This window comes from Chelonoidis abingdonii, chromosome 2, assembly GCF_003597395.2.
Source record: "Chelonoidis abingdonii isolate Lonesome George chromosome 2, CheloAbing_2.0, whole genome shotgun sequence".
Taxonomy (NCBI): Eukaryota; Metazoa; Chordata; order Testudines; family Testudinidae; genus Chelonoidis; species Chelonoidis abingdonii.
Window position 1 is genome coordinate 90,294,088 of NC_133770.1, and position 12,160 is coordinate 90,306,247.

The window sequence follows — 12,160 nt, forward strand, 5'->3', positions numbered from 1 at the left end:
ATGTTCAATGTTTTAAATGGTTGTTTCTCATTCTAACTGTAATAAATGTGAAAGTGACTGACCAGTACAGCAAAAGGGAAATAGTTTTTATTTATTACCAAACATCACTGTTTGAATTTAACTGACCTAGGATGGCTAGAGTTGAATGAAATGGTAGGAAATAAGTCATTGTAATGAAGAAATAATGAAAATAGACAAGTCTTATAGAGTATTATGTAAATACGCTCAAGAGTTGTTAAGTAAAAATATTGGAATGGATTAATGCTCCTTTCCAAAGGTTCAGAAATTTTGTTTGTTTCTTCAACATCAGTTGTGCCACTGAATGAAACTATTGAGGTAGAAGAGCAGAGCACTGATGATCCTGCAAGTAAGCCAATTTAAATACCATCACCTTAATTGAAATATAGCCATCACAATAACATAAGTGCTTGTTCGAAGCCTGTTCCAGCCGTTCTTCAATATCAGCTTAATACAGGAGAACTCTCTGTGTATTCTTCTACACTCACAAAATGGTAAAGATCAATCTGTGATTATGCCATAAAAACATCTGAAAGACAAAGACCCAAACTTCATTAAAAAACTTGCAATATTCTTTTACATGAACCATATTGCCTTCAATGTAGCACAAAACTAACAATTTAAACAATCCTGATTGGGGCCTGTGGGGATCACTTAAAATTATTAGTAATAATAAAGAAATCTCCTGATTCACTTTCTTTGATAGAGGCCTTCCAACAGTTTTCACATTACAGATCCATTATGAGTTATTGCAAGTGGGAAAAAAAGAGGAAGAAAGTAAAGCAAGAACTAGAAGAAAGAATCAACACTGAAGTTAACACAAGGTGGCTATATATGGGAAAAAATCTGATAATTGCTACATATTCTGTTCAGAGAAAAATACATTCCTGCTTAATGCTATTTATGCTACGTCTGAAAAAACCTAAATGAGCAGAATATTGTCTTTAAGTTGCTGAATGTGCCATCCAAGAATTCTCCCATCCAAGGAGATATCTGCCATTTGTACAAGCAAAATGATAAAATGAAACAACTTCTCAGGAGTAAACATCCTAAATTTCTGATGTATAGTTTCTCAACAAACTATATAGACCTTTGTTGAGAAAGAAAAAGGAATAGCTGGCAGTCTCAGAATACATAGTGGAAATTCTTCTGCAACCTCCATTATCCTCTTGGTTGGTTGGTTGGTTGGTTGATTGACTGATTTGAAAAGAGGGGGTTTTGAGCCCCTGCAGTCCAGTGGCAGTCACTGGAATCTTCAGAAAGATTGTTCTTTATTTGTTTGCATTCAGTTATGCATGTTGAAACTTGCTGTGAGCATGAAGATGACCTTGATGAAAACGTAACTCAGATTTTACACAACAGGGGACTCCAGAGATGCCCTATATTTACAAAAGCTACTGCAGGAAGATGTGACAAATTACACGCTGTAGCTCCCTTTGCTGCAGTTTCAGTGAAAATCTGGCCTAGTCTAATTACCAAAAAAGAAATGGATCCAGACAAGAACAAAACTGAAAAATGATTCAGGGGACCTATGGAACCTATTACTAAGCCCACATGATTGATCGCAAAGTTAAAAGCTATATAGGAGGAAAACGCTGATGGAACATAATCCTGAGTTCTTTCCTTCTTTCCCTTTTAGAGTTAAAATTGCAGATCCAAATTTGTTTGTGAAGGAGGTTGTGTATGTTGGTTGTATCAAAATGTTGGAAAATGGTCTAAGTAAAATCATAAAAGATTGAACAGTTGTATTCAGAACGTTGTTAATTTTTAAAACATCTGCATTGTCCCCATCTGAGCATCACTGGACTGTGTTTTACCATATTTGTATTGGCTTGAAACTTTTTAATAGGCTAGGTACTAAAAAAGCAAATAAATTGCTAAAATGATAACTGTATCTAGCAGTGAATAGGGAGGAATGGTGCACCTGACTAGTTAGTAGGTTGGGGATTCAATTGCTATGTTCTTGTGATTTTGCTTATGGAATTGTAAACTTTGTCCTTTTGGACAGAGTGTGTGTGCCTTTTATAAATGATTAAACATGCCTGTAAAGCAAATCGCATAGCATGTATTTTGTGTTTTGGTTCGTTACATTTTTTATGGAAGGGGAGACTTTTCAAGGGGAAAAAATGGGTTTTTGTAGGTTGGGTTGAATCACAATAGTCCTGCTTAAAACTGAGCTTGTTGGAGAGTGTGTTATCATAAGGAACCATCATGGTCTGAGGGATTAAAGAGCTGCTTATGTACTAAATGCTTTCTATTTTTAAAAAGTTTTATTCAATGTAAGTAACAGCTTGAATGGAAGGCCTGGCTTCCTTCATAAGTGAGATTCTGTATCTCTTCCAGGTTCAGAGTCTTCCAGCAGCGCTGGCTCCTCAGGATCACTGTCACGAACACATCAGCCTCTCCAAAGTGCATCCATTGTCCCTGGAGTGACAGCCAGCCCTTCAGGCAATGTTTCATATACAGAGAATGGGATGAATGGCCAGGTAGCACCAAGCAACACCAGCTATATCATACTTCCACTTGAAGCTGCAGGGATACCACCTGGCAGTATCCTCCTCAATCCACACACAGGTCAGTCTGACATTCTTCCATCTTGCATTGCTTTTTAGGGAATACTGCCAACAACATCACATGTAAAAATAGAATGTTACCAGTAGCTGGAAACGCAGCAGCTGCTAGCACTGTTTTGTTAGTGAGGAAATATCTGCTTTGGTTTGGAAATCAGATTTGTTTGGATGTTTTTACAGTGGTGAGAAAATATGTGATGGCTTTGCAAAACTCTGCAGCATCGCTGGTAGGAGCCAGGTGCACCATTTTAATGTTATTACATTGGATTCCGCTATAAAATAAGGCCCCAATCTTGCGGGGTGCTGAACTCTCTCAGTTCCCATTGGCTTCCCAGTGGGCTTCAATGGAGGGCACTCAGCATCTCCCAGGATCAGGAATTCAGAATATCAGGACTTTGGAGAGGACCAATCTACAATATCCAAACCTTAGAGGTTTAGCCTGATGACAGGAGAAGCACAAATGTTTTGGAGGCTGAGTTTGAATTAGCACCCAGGAGTTTATATTCTTACCCAAGCTGCTTGGTCAGCTTAGGTCTGTATAATTAAACTGGAAGTTGTGTGCAAACAGACACTTTCATATTGTGGCATCTCCACTTCGGCTTCTAGCTGGAACTAAACAGTGCAGAGGCACAAAGGGAAATATGAAGTAATGGGCATAAAAGTTCATCTAAACATTTGTTAACCTCAAAAACATTCAAGTTCAGATTTGAGTTGTTGGTCTCGTTCTTAGTTCAGATCAAGTGTCAGCAACTTCTTGCTTTCGTTTCCCCACAGTATTTTGCAAACATTATAAAGAAGGCTTGGGAGATGGGGACTGCGGGGTTGCTTCAGTGATTTGGGTCCATTTCAGTGATAATGATTGAAATATTATCTGGCTCTGGATCTGCATATGTTCTGTCTCCTTTAGCTCAATTATATTGGTTTGAGGCGGTAATAAAAAAACAAGCAGTGCACAACTATTCACACTATACCCAGAGCTGAGAGCTGAAGCCTGTTTTCAAAGGTCTTGGTATTATGAAACTTTTGATTCAGGAATGTTATTTGTAGTGAGGGCCACCATTTGATGTTTATTATCTCTTCCTTTATGCTAAATAAAAATAGTTCCATGCCAAGACACAAACCTACTTATCAGCATTGGAAATACCTTTATAGTCAATATAATGAGAAACTGAGAGATGAGGAGTTTAATAAAAACATCAGCTTGAAAAAATATATTAAACCAAGCTTCCCATAATCACTTTAGAAGATAATTGTATTTGAGGCTCATCAAGATGCTTCAGCATTTGTAAATGCAGAAGAATATTTTAAATTCATATTTATATAGTGGGATTAATTTAACAACTGATTATTGAATATACATGTGGGTTGTTGTTTTTTTTCAAGCTAAGCTGTTACAGTCTTGATCTGAGAGCCTGGTATTGGAGACGGGAATTGGGGGATTTTAAATAAGTATTCCTTGCAATAAATGGAGAAAAAAAGAAAACAAACCAGTCATTCACTCACACTTTTTTAGTAAACAGTTCCGTCCACTGTGCTGGAATCTCTTGAGCAATAGGAAAGAAGCCATTTGTATGTACACTGCAGGCCACTCTCAAGAAGCCCTTTCGTATGTACCTCAGCACACCTGGACTGGGGAGAGCAAGTGAGAGCAGCCACTGCTGCTTCTAGGAATAACAATGGCTGAGAGGGTATGTACACGTTTCTGGGCATGGCAAGGATGTGGCCATAGCTGCACCACACTTGCATGCCGGTGGAGTTATTCTGGGAGAGCATTCATTACACCCGCTGTACAGGGATAGCAAGTCTCACTGCCTAGCATATGCCCCCCAGTATCCAGGGAGCATTATGTCACTCACAGGCATAGTACCATATGAATAGAGTGTCTGCTCCTCTCTCCCTAGCATGCCTCATCCTCTTAGACGCATAACTGAGCACTCTGTGGGTATGTCCACACTGCAGTTGGGAGCATGCTGCCCAGCATGAGTAGACAGACACATGCTAGCTCTGCTCGAGCTAGACGCTAAAAACTGCAGTATAGCCAGTGGTAGCACGAGCAGCAGCTTGGCTAGCCACCCAGATACAAACCCACCCAGACCTCCTGGGCACATATGTGCGTGACCTGCCCTAGCTGCTGCCTTTGTTACCCTCAGCTACACTTCTATTTTTAGCATGCTAGCTTGCCTGAGCTAGTGCATGTCTGTCTACTTATGCTGGGAAGCATGCTCTCAGCTGCCATATAGACATACAGTGGGGGGGGGGCGCAGGGGAGGGGAGGAGGATGAGGGAGCGGATAGTCTGTATCTGTAAAAAATATTGTTCAAATAGTGTTTGTGTCATTTATATTTGTTTATTAGCACATATCTGCACTTCTTTTACACTAGACAAACTGCTCTGTTGCTGTAGCTGATTTTTAAATACAGTATAATTTTTAAAAAATAGAAGAAACAATTCAATTTAAACAATCAGGTCCTAGTCTCAGATTTATAGTAGACATCACATTGTCACTTGTGTTGGAAATAAACTTCGCTGCGATGCCTGCTAATTTTTTTTAAAACACGTCCTATAAATTCGTCATTATGATTTGAACCTAAATCTCTACATCTTCTTAAAATAGAAAAGTTTCCATGAGAAGGAGGCACTGGTACTATAGGAGATGATCAAATATTATGAACAGATAGAAGATAAATGAAAAAGGAAGCTTTGTTTCTTGTAATGAGTTGATTTTCTTTCACAATGCATCATCATCATCACTTTTTAGCTCTGTCGTCGTCGTCGTCGTCGTCGTCGTCTTCTTCTTCTTCTTTCTTCTATTAGTTTGGTTACCTCCAATTCTATCCTCCTTTTTTTGATGCTCACTGCTTGGCCTTTAAACATTTGTCCTTCCTATCACACTACATAGTCACTCTACTTACGTGATCATCTTATAGCACCCAGAGACACAATAATCAGGCTGTCTCAAGGCTGATTACTCTCTCTATGAGATCTGTAAATCTTACCAGATACCTCTCAACACCCTTTCTGATGTTGTCAATCTTCATTCTTTCTTTTAAGTATTTCCTCTTTCCTCCAGCTCTTCTTCACTCCACCTGCAAGAAGTTTGCTGATTTTTTTTTTCTATGAAAGTTTTTCATGTGCAGCAAATATCATCTCTGCTTTCCCTACACTTCAATCCCCCTATTCCATCAGTCCATTTTCATCTTCCTTCTGGTCTTTCCTGACACCCTCTTTGATGTCATCCCTTCAACAATTAAAAACGTTTTGTGTTTCATTCTTATTCCTTATCACTTTGGCTTCTTCGTCATCCCTTACTCCCTCTCAGAGAAATAATTAATTCCTCAATGTTCACAAGTGTCTTCCCTAACACTAGATGCTCCTTTACATTTCCTGTTCCAAAATTTTGCGCTCCATTAGCCAATGCTCCAGTCTTATCTTTAAGTTTACCTCTTTCTGTCCAGTCATCTTTCTTGAGTGAAGTGTTGTATTTGAAACGGTCTTCTTTGATATTGTTCTTGAGAACCTAACATTGCCTATCATCTTGGTCACATAGTTTCATTCCTAGCTGTTCAGTTGCTCCTTTTGGAACCCCTTTCCCTCTAGACTTCTCCACTGTGGTATTACTGTCCGTGAACTTCTCTATCTATCCCCGGTGGCCATTTTTAAATTTAACTTGGCAAGTCCCTTCTGGGCAGATACTATTTCAATTTACCTCCTTCACTGTTCCAGTGCTTGCTTTATTTTCTGCCTTATCAGTTCCTGGCATTCTCATAGCTGTTGCCCTTTTGTTTCAAAAGAAGATCATCCTTAATCAATCCCCCCTGTCCATCTTCCATCTCCTTTTAAGCACTTTGAATCAGAGCATGCTCTCCAGTTGAGGTGGACCCAAACTTGGGGTGAGTAGGCATGAAGTTGCCCTCTGTGACATCATCTTTGCCTTCCACAGACCCTGCTGAAGTTCTTTTGTGGGGATCAGGCTGCACGGTTGGGACCGAGTGCATGCTCTTTCTGTTCTCCATGCCATCATTGTCCCCCATAGAGCTGGGCCCCTCATCTCTTTCATGCAGTTTAATCTGTGTCCCTCTCCATTCTGAGTGAACACATGGCGAGCATGCAGCCTGGAACATTCACATTTTAAATGGATCAGGCTACACTCCTCTGAAAGGTGCTTAGCTCCTAAACCTTCCCTGTGTGTCAGAAGTGAGAAAAACAGATGGATGTTGAACAGCTTGAGCAGGTGGTGGAAGGAACTGGGAGCTGGTGGGTGATAAGGAGAGACTGCTGGGGAGTGAGAGAAAAATACCTAATGTAAGACAGCCTTACTTCAGTCAGGAATCGTGGCAGTCTTGTGATGTTGAGGTGAGAAACTCTTTTTTTTTATTTTACTATCAGCTCTTTAAGCCATGAAGTTCACCTGCATTTCCCTCTCCATCTGAAATCTCACAATTGTTACATAGAGTCAATTACCTACTGTAAATGTTTCACTTAATCCAGAAGTTTTAAAAAGGAAGGGAGAAAGGACTGAAGTTGCATTAAAATATTTCACACAAAAGAATCTAGTTCCTTTTGGCGGTTCAACAGTTTTGTGCGAATTGGAAAAAGACTGATTTATTGCCATTGCTATTTACAAGGTGGTTTCCCACTTGCTTCCTCCCCACTCCCCCGGCATATTAAAAGATGAAGAGCAAAAGGCAAAAAGACTTCGTGAAAATAGAAAACTTCCAACTGATTCAGGAAATGGAAACAAAATGAATACCATGTATGAAGTTCTGCCTTCAATATGACGGAGGGAAGAATTTGCCCCATACATTCAAAGACACTTCTAGGTCTTCTGCTTGTGAATTTCCAGAACGGTCTCCTCTAGTCTCTTAGGACATTGTCCTCAAAAGTATAGTGCCTTGTTTCTGAGATGTGGAACTACATTCAATTGGCAGGTTTTTTTCCTCCTATTTGAACTACAATGCATTAAGCATAGTCTTATGGTTTGCATTCCATTTATATGGGGATGAAATGGGCATGAACATCATCTATCCCCAGTATTTGTTCCAGGATGCAATTTCAGCATTAATGGCTTCATTGCTGAATTAACTTAAAGTGCATCCTTGAAGTACATTCTTTCAGCTTTTACCGTAGCATCTGGACATCTTTCGCACAGTCATTGTAACCTTCCACTCATTTATGCACTGGACAAAAAGGGCTGCTGTAACAAAAGCACACTCTGGCGTACATGAAGGAGTTAAAAATTGAAGCTTCATTTATGTTGTGCAAAGCTGTACAGTAGAGTGCATGCACACCTGTACTTTTAATCACTCACGTAATTGTGTGTGGCACTGCAACTCTATAATTTATCAGCCTCGTCCCATTTTGTGCTTTACTCTGGTATAAGCTGCAGATGGAATATTTTTGATCTCCCCCTTAATGCCTGTCTATGCCTCTGCATTTAAAGATCTTCAGTTGTGACCTGAGAAGTTAGAGAGAACAAACCTGAAATGTGTTTGTGATCAGATCAGTAGGAGCCCTCCATAATCTTTCCACTGGACTTGTCATTCTCTTGCTGCATGCAAAAGGCTATGGGTATTGACTGAGGCACAAACATGTAGTCAGAAGTACCACTCAGGGATTCAATGGACAGAGGTGCATTAAATCTCTCTTGTGGAAGAAGAATGATCAGTTACATCTTAAAGTGCTATTAACTAACAGATGCTACCAGGCTCAGCAGCAAAAATAGATAGATGCTGCCTTAACTGAAGGCATTGTGAGCCATGAGCACTTTACTGTTGAAGATCAATTAGTACAAAGAGAGAGCTGCCTCTAAATATGTGCCTGTCTAGTTTCTTTTAGTGGATGTTATCTTCTTAAAATTATTCAGTGAATTAAGAGTATTTTGTTTCAGGCCAACCGTTTGTAAATCCTGATGGTACACCTGCAATATACAACCCTCCCAGCGGCCAGCAGCCAATTAGGAGCCAGCTTGTGGGACAGTCTCAGCAGCAGCCTTCATCCCAACAGCAGCAGCAAGTGCAACAACCACAGCAACAAATGGGAAGTCACCTTGTCACACAGGTACGGCAACTGTTGAAAGGGGAGAACAAGCTTTCATCAAGGCTGAGATGATTAGGTGTGTTTACCTTCCCCACACAGCAACACTATAATCTCAAAAAATCAACTAGACAAAATGTCAGGGTGTTTTTTTTTCTTTTGGAATAAATATCAAAAGAAAAGCTATCAGATATTTTCTGTGTGGATGGAATACCCAGAAAGATTTTCGTTTGGAAAATGATTATTAAACCAGGTAGTGTATATGTGGAATGTCTCTAGTTTCCATTTGAAAAAATTGAAATGTGACTAAAAGACCTAATTATTCTTTCATAGACAGGTGCAATATGTAATTTTGTAAAGGGCTGGGATATGTGTATATAGCTCTGTTGATCTTTTGCAGAACACCTTATAATACTCACAGCTTCTGAAATCAATTATATTATTAACTGTTTCTAACTTCAAATTATTAGTTTCTCTTCAAGTTTTCTTTATGAGATCATTATATGTTCTCAATTATAATGATGTAATTATGATACTATTGGTAAATTTGGTCCCCTAAAGCTAATTTAGCATTAGGGGACCTATCTTTCTGATTGCCCAAAATATTAGATGACCCTCTTTGATGTAGCACCTGAGCACCTTTCCTCATATAGTGTATGGATATGTCCCGTTTACTTTAATAGGAGGTTCATGAACATGCAAGCAGATAGCAGGGCTGAGTGTTTAGTTGTCACATTTTTATTCTTTCCTCTCAATCTGCTGAGGTCCAAATGTGGGACAAAAGAAAAGCCCTGAAGGCTCAATACTGGACCCAGTTAGTTTGGTATAATTTCTCTTATTGAGGGCAACATTGGAATATAATTGTAATGCTGGAAGCCTTAATCAGTGTGGTCAGTGTAAATAATATATTGGCACAAATTGAGCTCTAGGTCCCAAATCAGTCCCCCTCATAATAAAAGGAGACTTTTTATGAGAGAAACTGAGTGTTTCTTCATGGAGATTCCCACACATCAGTTAATGAGTCTAAGAGATTTTTACCCCTAACTCTCCACAGAAAAGCTATCCACAAACATCTATCTAGATCCCAATGGCTCTAGCCTCTGGATGTCCCCAGATTTCTCGCAGTGTTGTGTGAATGGAATCATGTTGCCAGAGAACTTTCAGGGCTCAGCTTTTACAGAGGTGAGAGGTTGGATCCATAAAAGAGTAAATGCAGCCTAAGGCTCTACGAACTTATTATTGAATAGTACACCAGAGAGGGGTCCCTGGCTGGCCCAACTGAATGTCAACCTACTCCCTTACCATGAACCCAGAACTACATGGGGAGCTCTCTTTAGGGCAAGGGTAGGGGATAGATACACGGTATTGCAGTGCCCTATTTATGAGCAGAGAGCAGTCCAGATTTGCACATGGAGAATTCCTCCATCTGTAGATCTAAGGAGACTCATTCTGGTTCCAGATCACCCAAGTGTAAATCCAGAATAACTCCACTGAAGCCAGTTAAATTATTCTGGTTTTACTGAGTACAAAATATGGCCTAATGTCTGTAACCTCAATTTCAAGATTCAGCCCTTCCCAATCATTTATAACAGAAAAGGCAGAATAGTACCAAGCTTGTGTAGGATTCATGTAAATGAGAGACTAAAATGAGAAGAATGCTAAAGTTATTCCTAAGTAAAATACCCGTCATATAGTTCTGTATAAACGCTTTCTTATCTCCTCCAAAGTAACTTGATAATCTCAACTTCATTCTTACTTTTCAGATTTATAGTCATTAGTTTTCTACCTGTGAAACACTCTGAGTTTAAATCAACCATTAACAGAAAAATTCATATCTTTGCATATGCAGGGCTTTTCACCTATGATCTCTGTGAGTTATATGTAGCATCTTGCTTTAGCACACTAATAATAAGAAAGTAACCACGGTTTTATTTGTATATCTCATGAACTTGAAAGTCTGTTAGTCAGCAGAAAACAATAACAAAGAATCACAAGACTGAGTGACCAAAATGCAAAATTAAAGTCATAGTAACTGATCTATTGTCTTTACCTGAAGGTGGGTCACCTGCATTGCCATAGCTTTAGTTCCCAATAACGGTGTTTTGCCATTATCTAAGTCTTGGAGCGTTGTATTTATTGTCTCGTTTTATTTTGTAGCCTGTTCAGGCTTTGCAGCCATCTTCCCAGTCAGTCCAATATCCAGCAGTTTCTTATCCACCCCAGCATCTCCTGCCAGTCTCTCCAACGCAGCAGTTTCCTGTGGTACTACAGATTTTTATTTATTTTTGTGGTGATTGTTGATATGAGTGGCTGAGGTGAGCATGCATATGTTTGACAGCAATGTGTAGGAATGCAGGGCAACTTGTGTTAAGGTCTTTGTAAATCTCTCTTTTATTCAACACTTCTGGAATACTTTAGCATTTTATGTCTACAAAGTCTGGAGGAAAACCTCTTATTGATGTGGTGAAAGACTTGCGTGACATTCTTGATTCGGAAACTGTAGAAACCATTGTACTCTAAATCCAACAGCTGGACTTATTCCATGATCATATTGGAGCACTTGGATAACAGAATATTTGTGAAAGAGCTGCAGCTCTAGAGGCATGTGATGTACTGTGCATCATGACAAAACACTAATGGACATGGAGAATAAAAATAGTATACCTCTGGAGTCTGAATCTGGCTTGATGCTTACAAGGTTAAAATTATACTACTGTAGAACGAAGCTGACATTTTAGTAGGCGGTACAGGATTCTTTTGTCCTCTGTCTTTCTCTCACATTTTTATTTGTGGCTGATATCCCCAAGCTAGAGATGTCACCTGGTCATATTAAAAGATAGAAACAAAATGGAATAATGCCTTTGGGGCCAAAATAGTACTACTAACACATAGGAGAAAAGCACTATGTTTAAAGGTTCAGTAGTGGTTTAGTCTACCCATCCACACACTGGAAACCCAGTCGAAAAATTGTTGTCATGCACAGCAGATGTATGTCCCAGTGCTAGCTCCCATGACAACTTTGTGACCATCTGCTTCATAGTCTCTCATTCATAGAAATGGGTAGAGGTAGCTTAATAATGGTTAATTTATCCACCGAATGCCTCATTTTTCTCTTTGTGAATTTTCATATTTTTTTTTCAAATTCACTTATTTAAAACTATTTGCCATCAAATCAATGGAAGCTGTGGATGCACCACGTTTCTGAAATTCAAGGCAATGAATTCAGGTACCTAAGTATGGATGCAGGAGCCTGGATTTAGGCACACAGGACCAGATTCTGGCCTACAGTGTTGAGAATGATGGCCCATATCTGTTCCCAGATGGAATTAGTGTAAACCTTAAAAAATGAGATTTCTGCATGTGATTGTGAGTTTGAAATTGGCTTACAACAAATATTCTGATGTATTTATTTAAAAATCCATACTTTCTTTTAAAAAAACCCACCAATGAATGCATTATGCTAGAATATTTTTGGAGAGTGAACATAATAGGGGTATAAACACAATCCAAGCAAATTCATTTAAAAATTCATAGGAATA

The 12,160-nt window shown here is 39.2% G+C and overlaps 1 protein-coding gene across 11 annotated transcripts in view; it reads left to right on the plus strand.

The window, feature by feature from the left end:
- The window catches only part of ARPP21 (cAMP regulated phosphoprotein 21), a 266,329-nt gene that overhangs the window by 181,897 nt on the left and 72,272 nt on the right, over window positions 1-12,160 (plus strand). For all 11 annotated transcript variants that reach the window (XR_004376261.2, XM_032798729.2, XM_032798727.2 and 8 more), the window contains 3 exons: window positions 2,362-2,592; window positions 8,476-8,645; window positions 10,779-10,883. Coding sequence is in view for 10 of the 11 variants with exons in the window: in XM_032798729.2 (XP_032654620.1) it covers window positions 2,362-2,592; window positions 8,476-8,645; window positions 10,779-10,883 (506 nt within the window). In the remaining variant the exon portion in view is untranslated. The remainder of the gene's footprint in view (window positions 1-2,361; window positions 2,593-8,475; window positions 8,646-10,778; window positions 10,884-12,160) is intronic.